Source organism: Centruroides sculpturatus, unplaced genomic scaffold, assembly GCF_000671375.1.
Source record: "Centruroides sculpturatus isolate CEXI.00-Female unplaced genomic scaffold, Cexi_2.0 scaffold2083, whole genome shotgun sequence".
In the NCBI taxonomy this organism is placed as follows: Eukaryota; Metazoa; Arthropoda; class Arachnida; order Scorpiones; family Buthidae; genus Centruroides; species Centruroides sculpturatus.
The window spans coordinates 14,285-32,715 of record NW_019386252.1 but is presented as its reverse complement, the minus strand read 5'-3'; the positions used below and the strand labels follow the sequence as shown (position 1 = coordinate 32,715).

General features: G+C 36.1%; 1 protein-coding gene across 1 annotated transcript in view; it reads left to right on the top strand.

Annotated features, from left to right (window-relative positions):
* The window catches only part of LOC111614279 (phospholipid-transporting ATPase ID-like), a gene marked incomplete at its 5' end in the record, with an annotated part of 57,755 nt that overhangs the window by 26,813 nt on the left and 12,511 nt on the right, over positions 1–18,431 (top strand). The window contains one exon of the mRNA XM_023355654.1: positions 7,806–7,904. Coding sequence (XP_023211422.1) covers positions 7,806–7,904 — 99 coding nt within the window. The remainder of the gene's footprint in view (positions 1–7,805; positions 7,905–18,431) is intronic.

Sequence of the window (18,431 nt, the reverse complement as noted above, 5' to 3'; positions counted from 1 at the left end):
GATATGTCGGGGCCACTACTAGAATGCTTGCCAGCCGACTAGAAGAGCACCAAAACGATGTTGCGAGGGGTAGACACACCACCGAGCTCGCAAGAAAAGTACTTGAGCAGGGTTACAACCCGCTATGGTCCCAAGCGGTTATGCTCAAGAGCTGTAAGGATCGAAAAATCGTATTTATATGGGAGTCTCTTCTTACTACCACCTTGGACACGTGCAACATTCCAACTCTCGAGCTGCCCAGTGTATGGGTCACACTATACAAGCAATTAAGTAAAAATTAGCATTCTCCAGAATGCGTACAGTGTGTGTCTAGATCTGCGCATGCGCGTATTCGCACATCATGGAGCTTTCTGCTCGTTCGTTTTTCGAACATTTTTGAATATTTCTATCGTGTTCCTAACGACTTTTACTAAAGTTTCATCTTAAATTTAAGCGTTCTATTCCAAATCGGATTATTTCCGTTTAATTCTTTCGATAATTCGCCTGATGACGACGGCTATATGTTCGTCGAAAGTACTAGCGAATAAAAAACGCACACATAACGCCGACCTCAGTGCCTTCCCTTTTTTACAAAATAAAGGGGAAGATTTCTATTCTGCTGCTGCAAAGAAAATGGACAGATTTTGTCTGACAGACCAGATGGATCATGATTCCAAAACACTCTTGGAACCTCATTTTGAAATACAGGACAACATTAATACAACAAATGTACCATTTTTTCACATGCAAGAAATTGACAAAATCTTCACAATTCTTAATAATAAAAAATCTGGTCATGATAATATAACTCCAGAACTGGACAAACACCTTTAGCAACTTATTCCTTATAATCTTACACAATTGTATAATACCTGCCTTACTTACGGTGTTTTTCTGCAATCATGGAAGTCTGCCAAAATTGTTCCGGTACCAAAACCAGGAAATACTAAAGAAAGCAGGCCAATCTCTTTGTTACCTGTTTTAGGCAAAGTCGTTGAGAGACTTATTAACAACAGGCTCCTCACGTATCTAGAGGCCAACTTAGAATCTTATCCATGATAATCAATTTGGCTTCAGGCCTCAAAAATCATCTGCTGAAGCCTTATACTTTGCTGCTGCTTGCATTAATCATCTGTTAGAAAGCAATAAATACGTCTTGGCTATCAGTCTCGATATCGCCAAGGCATTTGATTCTGCCTGGTGGCATCTTATATAGAATAACCTCCAAGAGTTGAACTGTCCTGCCAATATATTCTATAATATTAAGGACTTCCTAAATGACTGCACCGCTACACTTCAATGTGGGGGCACATAGTTTCTTGCAAAGTTGTCTGCAGTTACCTGCAGGGCTCGGTATGTGGTCCCATTCTATGGAACGTTTTATTTAGTCTTTTTCTTACTCAAGACTTTGGACAATGTAATATGATAGCATACACTGATGATGTTTTGGTACTTTTTGGTGGTCAATCTCGTTCAGCACTTGAGCAGCGTGGTAATATTATTCTTAATAACATTCTAATCTGGGGAAATCAACATAGTCTTGTTAGGATTAAAATCCAGTTTAAGTGTATAGTATTCAATAAACCTGGCCATCAAAAACTTTACCTCTGTACTCCTTGCATTAAAATGGGTGGTCATACCATAAAAGTAGATAAAACTATTAAATATTTGGGCGTGATCTTGGACCACTGCCTCTTGTGGAATTCACATATTGAATACATAATGCAGAGTGTACAGGGAAAATTTTTAACTTTTGCAAGTATTGCGCGAGGTCATTGGGGACTTGCTACTGAGGCGATGGATGCAATTTATAATCAGATTTATATTTCAATCATTACTTATGCTTGCAGAATTTGGGGAGATGATGTTTATAAGACTCATATAAAGCATGAACTTATTTCGTCACAACGTAGAGCTCTTATTCAAATCACCAAGGCCTACAATACCACGCTCAATATCTCTATTCAAGTTCTGGCTAAGAAAGCCCCTATTGATCTTATTATCACCTCCTATTTTAAACAATGGTAAATAAAGCATGGCCTTGATATTTATACTAGAAACCAACAAATAAGTCCCACCGACTTGGAACAAGAAATTTCTTCTGCCATTTATTCACAATCTTTGCCCCTTTTGTCCACACTGTCAATCGTCTTCGAGCAACCTCTTACAACGATTATGAAATCTTTATGGATGGTTCAAAAACAGATATAAATGTTGGTTGTGGTTATGTTGTTTACCAGAACAGGCAGGAGATTGCTTTGGGTCAGTCCAAATTGGGTTAACAATGCACTATTTTTCAAGTAGAACTTTATGCCTTGAAAATGGCCATTGCTTGGGCTAACAATGTTCATCATAAACAAATAGCTATCATTACTGATAGCTCTTCCTCTATTGCAATCCTTCATAAAGGATCCTTACACCCAATTGTTTTTGACATTCACACTCTCATTTCCAAGTCTTTCAATCGATATTATATTTACTGGACTCGTGCACCTATGGTAACGAAAGAGCTGATGCCTTAGCTAAGGCAGCTTCCAACAATAATAGTCTTAATATCTCTTATGATAAAATCAGCACCAGTACTCTCAAAAGAATTCTCTGGCAGGATCTCCTATTAACATGGCAAAACACATGGGACCAACATAACCACCCTATTACTCATAGATTCATACCTTGCATCAAGACCTTTTTGACATACAAATGGTATAGACCTAATAGTTTTGTTATGCAATTTCTTACCGGCTATGGACTCTTTCAATCTTATCTAGCAAGACGCAACCAGCTCAATATGCTCCCTGTGTGGTATTACAGATAGTAATATGCACTACATTTATGATTGCCCCATACTTAATTTAGAGCGACATATACTGCTTATCACTATTAATTCACATGGCCACAAATGGTGTGATTATGACACAATCCTTCGTGAAAAAACTCATATGAGGCCTTTTTTGACTTAATCACCAAATACTTTGCATGTACTACAGTCAGTGGCTTTTAGTCAACTTTGTACTCAGTCACTCTCTTGAGTACGAGCGTTACTATCTTATTCCGATTCATCAAATAAATCTAATATATGTATCTTCATCTTTGAAGTTTTTCCAGCAGCCATCATGTTACACATTATCAGCCTTAGGATGTCTGGCATATATTTAGTTTATCCTGATTATTCAGTAGTTATTCTCTACCAAAGTATACTGTTTACGTGCAGACAGATGACCAAGACTGCAGCACTAAGTTTACAGTGCACTCTATATACATTAGTGTTGAAGAACATTTTTCTTCATCCTATTTTGCTTGTGGCTGTCTCTTTTAATGGTATGGCTATGTGTAAATGTCACCAAGTATCTACTAATTTTTTGTATGTTTCATTAAAAGATACTGAATCTGAAAAGTATTTTATATGCTGATAGCACGTGATGGCTGCTAATTCTATATAGGCTAAAACAATATAATTGTCCTGCTAACATTTATAATTTAATAAAAGACTATCTGTCTGACAGAACAATAATTTTTATGTCTGTTGAACTTACTATGCAAGGAATTACACTAGGGATGTCCACAGGATTCTGCCTGTTGACCCCTCCTCTGGTACGTATTATTTAATGATTTTCTACCTAAGGAGTTTGGGCAAAATGAAGTTGCCACATATGGACAATGCACTAATACTTATGAGTGCAAACTCAAGAGCTGAGTTTGAAAGGAAAGGAACAGATATACTCTAGAAAATCACTGACTGGGGGAAAAACAAACTGTCCTTTTAATTAATCCTGGAAAGTCTAGAGGAATAATCTTTAGCACTTTGAGAGCATAATATCTCTACAGAAGAGTACTAACAATACAGATAGGTAATGAAAGTGTCAAAATTGAACAAAATCTGAAATACTTAGGAATTACCCTAGACTATAGACTCTTTTGGACTGATTATGTCGAGACAATAACTAAAAATCTTATTCTCCAGTTGTTCAAAAAAATTGCAAGAAGTAAATGGGGTATAAATTCTGATACCCTCAGCTCTATTTATGACATGATATTTTTATTTATAATTACCTATGCCTGCCTTGCTTGGGAAGAAGCGATACTAAAAATCCATAATAAACAGAAATTAATCGCAGCATAAGGAAAAGCTTTCATCATGCTCACTGAGGCATACAGAACTTGTCAAACAAAAAGTTTTCAGGTGATCTTGGGTAAACTTCCTGTGGACCTCAAGATTGAATACTTCACAAACAAATGGAAATTAACACAGAAAAAATAATTTGAATTGGGAACAGAAGAGTATAAGTAGGATGACTATGAACTACAAGTCCCTTTTCCTATATTGCAAATCCCAAAAACAGAAAGTGGTTTTCAGAAATTTCCATAAGTGGAGAAAACATCAGTCTTCACAGACGGGTCTACGATAGATTAATAGGTTGGAGCCAGTTATGTGATGTACCTTGATTATAAAGAAATTCAAAACAAAATTATCAAGCTATCAATAGATAACAGCTGTAGCATTACACAGGCAGAAACCATTGCCATTGCTAATGCAGTCAAAGACTGCAAAACAAATTTCTCTTGCAATAACATCAATATATTCTCGAACAGTCAAGCAGCCATTTTAACTATATTAAATAGACTTATCCTATTACAAATGAAATTAATGTATACCTACAAAATTCCAATAATGAATAATCATTAAACTGGATAAGAGGCCATACAGGAAACACTGCTAATGAGAGAGCTGACGAACTGGCCAAAATTGCTGCATTAAACCAGGTTCTACTAATTTAAGAAAATTCTTAAATAGACAATACAAAATTTGTCTTCTCACTTGTTCTTTCTCATGCACATGAGGAAAACAACAGTTCCTCGACAAAGATAAAATTTCTTAAATTTTGTAAATTTTTAAAAGAAATTGATTGCGACTGGATATGTTGCACTGATAAAATACAATTTAAGTAAATGGCAACAACAGTGGGACTTGGCACACGACGACTTACCTTTCTCCTATCTCCCAGAAGTCAGCAATGTTAACAAAACAAAATGGTTTAAACCATTTTTCCACTGACTTAATTTCTTATAGACCATGGATGTTGTCAGAAATACCTTTACTGCTTCTGGATATCTGGCAACGATAAATGCTCAATATGTGAGACATCCGACAGGAGTGAACATTATCTTTTAGAATGCCCCAGAGTAGAAAAAGAAAGGACAGATATAAAAATCATACTTTAAAAGAAAGGAATAACCTGGCCATGTGACAGAAAATTATTAATCAAAGATCACAAGAAATTTATCTTATACAAGGAACTAATTAACAAAATGTTTAAAAGGACTGAGGTTTTCAACAGATAATTTTTCAAATTTGTTTGCATATTGTTGTACATAGTTTTGTTTTTGTGCAAGATGCTTCAGAAGCTTTTGTTTTGTGGTATATTCACACGAGCATTCAACATAACAATTGTGACACAACCTCTTTTTATTTGTAATTCCCGATAGTACCAGGCTAAGGGGAATCCGATTTAATTTATACAATAAACACAAGACTACAATATTAAGCGCATGAAGTTGATTACAAAATTTTCCCATTTTTCCTGTTTTAGCACAAAACTATTTCACCTTGTAGAATCTTATTAATAGGAAAGTCCTGAGGTAGTTTGTTTGGAAGAATCATCCCCAAAAATGTTGATGCAAATGGATAAAAACAAAGTTTTATACACTTCCACTTTTGTAGTCATTGCTTGCTTGCTTGTCTGCTTCCCTCTCTCCTGGTAAATCACAAAACAAAAAAAGCCATTTGACAGAGGGGACACCTTAAGTACCTCTCAGCAAAAGGTAAGGTGGCTTCCCCTACTGTGGACAAAACATTATGAAAAAAATACTAAAATAAAAATAAAATCATAATAATAAAAATAATTAACATATGCACAAATCTAAGAATATTATTGTTACATCATTTTATTTCTCCCAAGTAAAGTTGATGGAAGGATATATGCTTGAGAGTTGCTGCATGAAACGAGAGTTGCTCATTTCTCGTCTGTGGGAAGACACAAAAAAATTACTCATCTGTGTCTTCCCACACTACGAGGATATCAACTTAATGCAAGTACAGCAGCGGGTAGTGGATGGCAAGTGGGGAATTGAATGTTCTGTGCTCAGTTTCATGCATAATGAGTTACACTAAAAGAGCATATAAACGGGAACCCATAGGAACCCCCTGCTTCTGTAAATAAATTTTCTGATTGAAACGGAAATAATTATGCTCAGTGATAAATGTCAGCGCATCATGTATATCAAGCACTTGCTGGATACTAAACTGTCTTTTTTCCAGCAAGTGCTTGATATATGTGATGCGACCTCTATTTTATTTACCACCTACTACATAATTAATATTGCGATAGTTGAAAAGAGCACAAAAAAAAGAGTCAAAATACTCAATTGAATCAAACAGATTTTATTTTAAATCTGATTTACAAAAGAAGAAAAATACCACAGATCCCAAAATACAAGCCAACCTCCATAAAGCTAAATTGGTGAGATGGTTACATCAGGTAGAGCACCTTCGCAACCTGCAAGTATTAGAAATATACAAGACTGGCCTGGCTGGCAACTGTATTAACACAAAGGATGCTGCTAATATTTCTTATGCATGGAGGAGAACAAATTTATACAATTGGTTACAGGATGATATATACAGTTGCTGTATTTCTATCGTACCTCTTTACAATTTACTATCCTTTTGTTTCTATAAGCAGTCCTTCTTTTCTTTCTTCCTATTCTTAGAACTGTCTTTAATGTTTTTTCTGTATCGAATCTTCCTTTGGTAGTATCACTGCTCCTAATCTCAGGACGACATCGAACAAACCAAGACAGAAGAACAAAAAAAAGAAAGGTATCTTCCACATGGACGTGCCACTTTTTATATACTCCCTCCATCCGGGTTCTTCCTTTACCCAAGGGGCAATTCGCACAGCCAATCACAGCCACGATATGGAAGTACCTTATGCAGAGAACTATATTTCTAGTCGCAGAGCACTACAATACTAATATTTTGTCCTAAAAATGCTGGGCAGATATACATACTTCCTTTGGTAGCTCTACTTTTGTCACAGTGTAAAATATAAAAACTTCGTTTATTCTTTGTAAATCAGATTTAAAATAAAATCTGTTTGATTCAATTGAATATTTTGACTTTCTTTTTGTGCTCTTTTCAACTATCACAATATTAATTATGTAGTAAGTGGTAAACAAATAGAGGTCACATTTGTCAAGGGTAGCTCTACTTTTGGCCACTACTGTACATTCCAAGTGTGATGTCACATAAGCATGTGCCACTCTATCCTGTTTACATATGTATTTGCTAACAGTTAGTTTTAATTCTTTGCAATCTATTTGTGACAAGAGTCAGTCCAATATTCATAAATTTTTTTACTGATTTCTAGAATCAGTAACAATATGATTAAATGACTACTCTTCAACTTCCTTTAGATACCACTTAACCTGAGATGTCATTTTAGATTGGTGACAAGCTACTTACATGACTGTCATTGTTTCTCACCAGTGACAATCATGTAAGTAGCTTTTTGTTCTTTTGAATTTAGAACTGGGAGGTATAGAAAGTTTTTGTCCTTTAAACAAAATAAAATGTCCCCAAACTAAATAATAACTATAACAAAAACAAAACTCAGAAACGAAAATGCAATTTGGACTTGACTCCTTACATAATATTGTGAAGGGTATTATGCAAGCTTATTGCATAATAAATAAATTTAGTTCAGAATTTTTATAATTAATTAATTGTTTTAATATTAGAATTTATGCATATTATTTATTTTTTCCAGTTAATTCCACAAATCTCGTCTCTGACTCCAGTCACTACAGCTGTGCCTTTAGTAGTAGTATTAACTGTAACAGCTTTAAAAGATGCAATTGATGATATCGTAAGTTTTTTACATTTAAATACATTGTTAATGTATATCAAAGTTATTTTAATTAATTATTCAGTTTAATTATTTGATTATGGCATATAATTTGATACTAATCTTACTTTGATGATTGTTAATCTAGTATGGCATAGTTGAAAATGTTCTTGAGTCATTGACAATTGAAAACTGCAATAGTTTGGATCATTTTTCGACGTGACAGACAGATTGAATTCAGTAGTTGTAATTTATAAATTTTTGACAATTCAGTTTATATAATTTGTAAAGGAACAGATTTTCCCACAGATTGAATTTGTTATGGTTTTATGTAATCCATTATTAAAATTTCAAAATTCTAAAACTTGGACTATTTTGGCAGTAGAACATGTTAAAACATCATTATTTCTAGTGTGATGTTTGTAACAAGAGGTACTTAATTCTGTGAGCGAAATGATACAAAAAAAAAACACTTAATATTATTTACAGCACAAAGTATTTTAATTATCTTTGAACAGGTTCTTTACATTGGATCCCAACTTTACAACTTTATAGATTTTATATACATAGGCATTAAGTACTTGTCCTCCAAATAGATAATTCACATATGCACGACAGTCAGACATGGGTTGTATTAACTTACACTAACTTATAACTATGTTAAAACTGAGGAAAATGGAAAAATAGAAGAAATAAGGAAGGATAAGGAAAGGAATAGAAATACCCAGGGTTTTTGTAGCGACATGGCCAACAGCCACACTAGTTTATTAGAACATAAATTTTAGTTTGACATAACCATTAGATTTTTGCAGGATTAGTGTTTGGAGTACATAAAGCTATTTGTGTGGAGGTATACTGAATAAGAAAAAAATTACAGTAGAACATGGATAATTTGAATTTGTGGTTAATTAGAATATTTCTTTCAGACCCTTGACTTTCCTATAGAAACAATGTACAAAATGCCTCTTTAATGCAAACTTTATGGTAAAATAAAATTGGTGAGAATCTTATGAAAAATCATGTGCAATATTGAGATAATATGTGTTTAGGTACTAACTAGGACATTTATTGGGAAATTTTAGAGTACAGTATTTAGCACACTTTTTTATGAGAAGACCGTAACATCTTGGAATTTTCTGAAATTTTGATATGTTTCAGTACAGTCCTGTAGCTAATGCACAGTAACATAACTTGTGCCAATGAACAATAGTTTCAGAAATCATTCTGTAATCTTTTCTGTATATGTTATATACAGTAGACCCCCCTATAACGCGGGTTCCTATAATGCGGATTCCTATAACGTGGCAAAAAAATTGCGACAGTATTCGTATAAAGACGCTAAAAGGGACGCGTAAAATGCGGTAAAACGTCATTGCCGTCTCGTGTCGCAACAGGATTGGTCGAATCTGGACCAATAGTAGACGAGCAGCCGAACTACTTACACGCTACGGAGAGTTTAGACAGGTAAGTTGAGTTTACTATCGTCTGTACAGTATTATTACCATCTGTACAATGTTAACTTAATTTATTTTAACTTTATTATAATTATATATATACTTTTCGCTGTCCAGCGCTACACTACGGAGAGTTTAGGTTAGTAAGTTGAGTTTACTATTGTCAGTACAGTATGTAAATTAGGTACCGTAAGTCTAATACAATACTGTAATTTTATACATCTCTTGTGAAAGAAACATTTCTTATTCAACGGCCATAAAAATTATTTATATTAATGATGTCTCCAAAGTTCAACGAAGTTTTCGCAGAAAAATAACTTATCAGAAATTATGCCTGCTGTTTGGTGCTCCGCGACGAAAACAAGCTTAAGCAATGGCGATGTCGAATGGTGCACACTTGGTAAGTAATTCTACAATTTTTTGTTTATAGCATAGTTTATATGGATTATTTCCAAAAAAGAATACGTATTTTGGAAATATTGAGTCAAATTAATCTAGAATCGATTAATTTTATGGAAGAAAACCTTTCAAACAGCCAGTCTGTAAACTGCACACGTGTCGGGCTGCGATTGGCTCATGTATTTAAGGATTCCTACAACGTGAAATTCGTATAAAACAGAACGTATCTACCGCATTATAGGGGGGTTGACTGTACTTAGTTCTGTATATCAGTCATAATGACTATTAGCAGCTTGGTCAAAAAGTATAATGTTGTGGTGGTGTTGTGCTTCTTTTTTTGTAAATTTATCTGAAGTGTGCAAAGCAGTGAATTATTAGAAAACATTTGGCTCAAAAATATTACTGTTATTATTATTATGGTTATTTGCATATGCTTAATTAAACCAGCAACTATAGGAAAAGTATGCATTTAATGAAAACAAAAGATTATTTTAAAACTGGAAGGATTTTAATATCTACATTATGTTATTGATATATTACTGGTCAATGCTTTCCTGCATTTTTTAAAGCTGTCTTGTTTGTGGGAACTGCATGAAAGTTAAATAGTTGTTTACCATCTATGGACTGATTTTGGATGCTGATATTTTATGTCTGAGGACTTTAACTGTGTCGAATCCTTGGCTTTTATTTTGATTATTAGTAATTTAAACACAAATTATTTATTGTATTTATTCAGACACTTGGCAAATCTTATCATTAAATTTTATTTAGTTGATACAAGTTCATCTCATTTGTACACGTTTCGGGCATTTCTTCCCCCTCTTCAGCCAACTAAAATAAAAGTTCACAAGTTACAACAGTATAAACAAACATATAAGGTCATATTTTTTAAAAACATACCTTTTATTACAAAAAACTTTTACGATATAACCTTTAAATTAAACACGTATGTCACTAAATTGACGAGCGCTTTCGACGATACACACTTTCGTCTTCTTCAGGTCATTAGAAGATATAAGAACCTTTTCTAAATACAAAATTTTTAAAAAACATTCCAATCATAACTAACATTTTGGAATACCAGCAACGGTAGAATATAAAAAAGATATTTAAATAAGAAGCACGCGCGTTTATACTGCGCATGCACTAGACGCCTCTATATTGTGGATTTAATTGCAATGTTTTATATAACTGTACAAGCTGATCCACAAAGGGGGCAAATCCAGTGTGGGGGTGTTGCAGGGCCTTAATATGTTGGTGATGAGGCTTTTCCAGATGTCTTTCCCACCACCACACTACACCGTCCGAAGGAGTCCACAATAGTCCTGCCCGCGATACCATTTTCTGGCCGTGTCACCCTCCGTATTTGTCGTATTTTTAGGCAACATGATTTGTTTCTGCCAATCTTTCCGCGGCCTAATCTTAGGAGGTTGCTGTCCAACGACAGGGATCCTTTTATCCACCATTGAAAAATCAGGGGTTTATTCAGTCCCATTAGAGAATGATTTAGGCGGTCGCACCCATTATATTGGTGCGACAACCAGAATGTTAGCTAACCGTATTTTAGAGCATCAACATTCCATCAGGGATGACACAGAACTCGCCAGAATGGTACTACAACACAAGCATACCCTGTGTGGAATGATGTGGTCATACTAAAACATTGCGACAACAAAAATCTCGTATACATCTGGGAAGCCCTCATCACCAACGTATTAAGGCCCTGCAACACCCCCATACTGGATTTGCCCCCTTTGTGGATCAGCTTGTACAGTTATATAAAACATCGCAATTAAATCCACAATATAGAGGCGTCTAGTGCATGTGCAGTATAAACGCGCGTGCTTCTTATTTAAATATCTTTTTTATATTCTACCATTGCTGGTATTCCAAAATGTTAGTTATGATTGGAATGTTTTTTAAAAATTTTGTATTTAGAAAAGGTTCTTATATCTTCTAATGACCTGAAGAAGACGAAAGTGTGTATCGTCGAAAGCGCTCGTCAATTTAGTGACATACGTGTTTAATTTAAAGGTTATATCGTAAAAGTTTTTTGTAATAAATGATTAGCGTGCTGTCCATCACTATATTATAAACATACCTTTTAGATTACAGATTATTGAAAGTTAAAACCATAAAATTCCATCGCCCATTTTACTTGTCATTCATTAAATTACAAATTTTTGTATGGTTTGAACCTTTAAAACACTTGACTTCTTATTATCTAAAAAATTTTAAACATTGTTTTATATTTAACTTCATGTTATCTAAAGATTTTACATTAATTATCTTGTATACATTTATTTTGATAACAATACTACAAATTACATACCTAGTTATTCATTTTTAATTGTTATAAAATTTAATCAATTTTAAAATTTCTCCCATACATTTACTATCACATTTAAATCGATTCAACAGTACTAGAATTTATATACTCGTCTTTCATCAAAATAGAAATAGTCCCTCCATACAAACATATTTCGCCAATTTTTTCTCCCCCTTTTTCCCCCAGTTAAGCTTGCCCACTGTCTACTACACAGTCACATGACGAGTAGGCCACCTTGTGGCAACATTTTTAAAATACTTTTTTACATAGGAATTTGTTTCTAAAAATATTTTTTTAATTTTATAAGACATTGAGCCAGTTTTAATTTATTTTAATACTTAGATTTTTAATTATACATTTATTACTTTCGATAATTTCTACACTTTCTTTGAACTTTCTATGATATGTTTCTTTTTCTTTGTGGAGTACTGTATTTGTATGTTATCTTTATCAATTTTACAATCATTCAGGGTGCAATGATCATGAAAGGCAGAATTTATTCTGTTGTATTTCAGATCTGCTATATGTTCTTTTAATCTGGTTTTTAATTAATTAACTTCCTTTTAGTTTCTCCTATATAATATTTATTATTGCTAAATGTACAATGAATTTTATATACTACATTCTTAGTTTCAGTTGGTAGTAGTTGGTTTTTCTGTGTTGAGTTGTTTAAGTCTTGTATACATGTTTTGGTATGACAGTGCTAACTTAAAGTTTATATTACTTATTTCATTATCAATTTGTTTGCGTAGTCCTTTGATGTATGGAAAAGCAATATACTTTATATCATTTGTTTTTTTATTGTCTTGTGGCATTATAGAACCAGTTGTAATGATAGTTGAATGTTTGATGGTAGTTAACTGCCCTGGGGCAATGATGATATTGCATTGGGCAGGAGGTGTTGGTGACCCAATTTCATCATTTGTAGCAGCACCATTGAGCAATACAATTTTATTCCTGATGTAGTCGACGCAAATTTGTGGCAAGACAGAATGGATGAAAACTGCACACATTTATGGGTTGACACACAGTGCATGTGTTCACTGACTGAGTGCTTGTGTCTTTGAAGATCAGGGATTATATCAATTTCTGTTTTCAAACTCCCATTCTGATTGGTCAGTTTCTCTCATCCTTACTTTCCAAGTGGTCATTCTCTTGTTACTAAGTGTAACAGGATTTCCACCTGGGTCATGGGAGAGGTCAAACTCAAAGTTGAACTTGATCTCTCAACCAGAGATGGTTAATCTTAGCACTACACTTTTTTCGAAATTTATGACTTTGTGCTGTGTTTTAACAAAAACAAAATTCTATGTCTAGTCACAAATATTTTCTCCCTTTTTCTCTTTTGTTCTAAAACAAATAATTTCTTTCGCAAATTTTGTGACAGTTTGCATCTGTCTGGAACCTCATGATCTGTGGCATTCAGCAAGGATAAATCTTAAGCAATCTTTTTTTATCAGTTTATATTAATAACATTTTCAGACATCTTAATTCACATGTTATAATATGTGTCGATGACATTAAATTAATAAATCATGACACTGTTTTGCTACACTCAGATTTAAACATACTATACAAATTATTTGAAAGGGCCAACTTAAAGAATTAAAAATATACACCTACAAACCTTTTACGGTGTGACATTAAATAAAAAGAAGAAGTTCTCACAAACGTTTTCGAATCAATGTAAGGTTCTTCATCACATGAAATAACGAAAATTGTAAAAATTATTTGATGAAAAACAAAAATTTGAAAGAGTCTTGATTATCAAATCTAATGATAATTCTTGCGGCTGTCATCATTAACGGGCATGCGCATTCCTCGGAAGCAAAAATATTTTATTTATTTATTTAGATTTTGTCTGTCATATATAAGCGATTGCCATGCTAGGGATAGGGATAATTCGTTTTTATTGTTAATACATTTGTTATCTTGGCCAGCTCTGTATATATATAAATTGTCCCATCCATCTCAAATGCTCCGTATGAGGTGTAGTGTGGATGATCCTGGCTTCCTTAAACATTGGATGGATATCAGGATCTGTAGCATAACAAGCTAGAGCAGTTGTTACTCTCTTGTGCTGTATGTCAGCCTTGTGTTCCTTTAGTCTCACTCCTAATGAGCGCTTAGTGGAGTCAATGTATATTAAATCCTCATCACACTTATGATCCTTTAGCAGGATGAGATACTCCCGATAGCATGTCCTGGTTAGGAGTATCCTTAGCATTACGGAGTAGCTTAAATAGACTAGGACATCTCCTATATACAATGCTGATGTGTTTCTTCTTAGCAATCTCAGTGTACAGCTTATACAAATACTGGTTGTACATGACAGGAAGAGCATGCATCATTGAGGAATGAGTGTAGGCTCTCTTAATTAAAGTGTTGAATGCTGCCATTTTATAATGAAAAGGATCACAAGATCCTATCCATATGTATAGGGGCTCTGAATCCGATTTTCTGTATACCTCCGTGCAGATCATCATTCCATCAACTCCAATGCTAATATCGAGAAAATGAACTTGGGTGTTTGTGTGTTTGATCAAGCTCCAGAGTTAAGCCGTATTGGTTGTCATTGACTGAGTCTTAGAAAGCTGATACATCTGGCTTGACCTTCCATAAGATGTCATCAATACAAGGTCTGTTCAAAAAGTATCGGACCTTTTTTTTTCCCGCGTAAACCAATGATGCGAGAGAGGCCTCCTTCGGTGGAGTTGTGGAGGGGAGACCTTATTTTTTTCCGCGTAAACCAATGATGCGAGAGAGGCCTCCTTCGGTGGAGTTGTGGAGGGGACAGTCATGCACAGCCCTGAATTTTTTCCCGCCTGCAGGAAGCGTCAGTTGTTGGCAATTGGCGTATGAGTGAGGTCATGTAGTGCGCTCTCGTCTAAACCATTCGCAAGATTCAGCAGGCTTTCGGGGACGACCCTCGAGGCCAAAAAAAGCGCGGCAGGTCCGCAGCAATATCAAAGGTCATGTTGACAGTTTTTTCGACTCTCGTGGGGTGGTGTGTCGTGAGTACGCACCACAAGGCCAAACCATCGCAAAGGAGTACTACCAGGAGGTCCTTCGTTGTCTTTCCGATACAGTGCGACGCAAACGATTGGATCTGTGGTCAATCAAAACTTGGCAGCTCCATCGTGATAACGCATCCGCCCATTCTGCGCATCTGATTCGGGCTTTCGTCACCAAACACAATACTCCTGTGGTTCGTCACGCTCCGTACTTTCTCCACATGGCTCCGTGTGACCTTTGGCTATTTCTCAAGCTGAAAATGCCGCTAAAAGGAACCCAAATTTAGTCGAGAGAAGACATCATGCGAAATGCGACAGACCAGCTGATAATCATTCCAAAAGATGCGTTCCAGCAGTGTTTCCAGCAATGGCAGGAACGCTGGGAGAAGTGTATACATTACCAAGAAGACTTTGAAGGGGATTAGGGTTTTGTACCTCAAAGTCAATAAATTTATTTTTGCCGATCAAAGGTCCGATACTTTTTGAACAGACCTTGTATATCTCTTGTATAATATGATGTTGGGGAGATGGAGAGGGAGGATCTTTTCTTCTAGTTGACATATTACCAATTTGCATAAATCATCTGAGACTGGGCTCCCCATCAGTACACCCCTAGTTTGTATGTGCATTGTACCTTTGAATTGAAATAAAGAGTTATAGCATAACAAGTGTGCCATCTCTAAGATTTGTTGTTGGAGGTTATCATTATTCACTATTCTGAACAAGATATCCCTGAGGGCACAAAATGTTGATGTTAGAAGAATTGATGGGTATAATGACTTAAAATCGAATACAGTAAGGAATTGCGGAGGGGTGTCGACCTGCTTGAGGTATGTTAGGAGGTGTTCACTGCTGGTTACTGTATATGGGTAATTGTGCAAGTATGGAGAGATTAAACAGTGTGTTAGCCTCTCTAATTTATGGGTTGGCACTCTAGTTTTATCCACCACTGGGCGAATCTGTTGTCCCAATTTATGTGTTTTGGCAAACCTGAAAAGCTTAGGTGTGTCGGTTGAGTCCATTACAATGTTCTTAAGTGCCAGTCTTTTGGCTAACTTACTGTTGTTGAATCGCTTAACTTTTGCATGTAACTTATCCATTGCCTTGTTGTCTACCTTTTCACAGTGTGTAATACTGATGTAATCCAATAATAAGCATTCATAAGTTTGCTGCTTCATGACAACCACAGTTTTGGCCTTGTCAGCCCCGGTGAGTGTGATCCCATTATTCTACATCCATCTGCGCGCACATATTAACTTTGCTCGTAAATTTGTTGCTCCAGAAGATGTTTTTGCTTTTAACATCTTGTTTAGAGCCATTCAATGGTAGTACTCTTTTGTTCTGTCCGGAAGGCCTTGCAGGAAAGATTCTATATCTGGGACGAAACCTAAATTTCCTGTTGGAGGTGGAGGTGCGAAATTCGGGCCATACTCTAATGCCTCCTTAACAAAGTTTGGCAACTGGATATCCCAAACAACAAAAGGGAAAGTTGGATGTACTTGGTCCCTAGGTACTTGAAATCTTAAAATCCATTGGATTTTCTCACAGTAACGTTCTTTCCATCTACTATTTAGTTTATTATAATATGGTACCAGTTTGGCATTTTCATGTGCCAGTATAAATGATGCTGTCTAAATAGTTCTGTTTCAACATCTACCGTATTTTTCGCTGTATAAGACGCACTTTTTCTCTCCAAAATCAGGGGGAAAAAAGTGCCTGCGTCTTATACGGCAAATACAAAAGCCCACCATGGCCCTCCGCTGCCCCTCCACTTCTGCATACATACATAACCGCAGGAATACTTGGCCACTCCGTTCCCTTCCACCTCTTGGCGCCGTCTGATACCAGGAAGCTCCGCTCTGCCTCGCACTGGCTTTGTGCGGTCTTTGCCTCGCGCTGCGATTGGCTGGGCGAAGAGGCACGTGCCTTCGCTCTCTCCCGCGCTGGCTTTGTGCACTTTTTAGAGTCTCGTAAGCCAGCACGGGAGCGGGTGAAGGCACTCGTCTCTGCGCTCAGCTAATAGCAGTGATATATGTAGTATGGTATATCTGAATGAAATATATCATATTTCATACCACCCCATCAAGATGTCAAAGCAGAAGAGACTGGCATATAAAGTTGCTTTTAAGCTGGAAGTAATAAAATTTGCTAAGGAGCATGGAAACAGAGCAGGTGAGAGACACTTTGGGCCACCTCCAACTGAGAAAATGATAAGAGAGTGGAGGAAACAGGAGGATCAGCTCCAAAAGTTGGATAAAAGCAAGCACACTTTGCGTGGACCAACTGCAAAGTGGCCAGAGTTAGAGGTAGAAGTAAAGGAGTGGATCACACGTCACCGGCAAAATGGACTTTCTGTCTCAACAAAAATGATAATCTATGAGGCCAAACGCATTGCTGTGGAGAAAGGCATTCAGGATTTCACCGGATCACCATCGTGGTGCTATAGATTTATGAAGAGATCTGGCCTTTCTATGCGCACCAAAACCAGAATTGCACAAAAAATGCCAAAGGAATACGAATCAAAGATTCTGTCTTTTCATAAGTTTGTTATTGATGCGAGGAAGAAGAATAACTTTGAAATGAGCCAGATTGGGAACATGGATGAAGTCCCGCTAACATTTGATGTGCCGTCTAACAGAACCGTAGATAACAAAGGAGCCAAAAGCATAACCGTAAAAACCTCAGGGCATGAGAAAACCCACTACTCGGTTGTGCTGTCCTGCTGTGCAGATGGTACCAAACTGCCGCCAATGTTGATCTTTAAAAGAAAAACATTCCCAAAAGAAACAATTCCACGGGGAGTCATCGTGCACGTTCATGATAAAGGGTGGATGGACGAAAATGGCATGAGGCTGTGGATTGATAAAGTGTGGTCTAAACGTCCTGGCGGGCTTCTGAAGAAATCTTCCTTGTTGGTGCTTGACCAGTTCAGAGCGCACATTACAGAAACTACTAAAAAGAACTTTAAGGAAATTAAGACCCAAATAGCTGTGATTCCTGGTGGTCTTACCAGCCAGCTGCAACCTCTGGACGTTTCTATTAACAAACCGTTCAAAGTTCTGATGCGAGAGGAGTGGAACACCTGGATGGCAGCTGGGAACCATGATCTGACTCCTACTGGACGGATGAAGAGGCCCACTATCACACAAGTGTGTGAATGGGTTAAAAGGTCATGGGACTCCGTAAAGAAAGACATTGTTGTAAAATCATTCAAGAAGTGTGGCATTAGTAATGCCTTGGATGGAACAGAAGACGACGTCTTATTTGACACCAGTGAGAAAGAAAGTGATGACAATGACTGCGTGGATCTGTCCTTCCTCATTTCTGATAGCAGCAAAGAAGAGGAATTCTT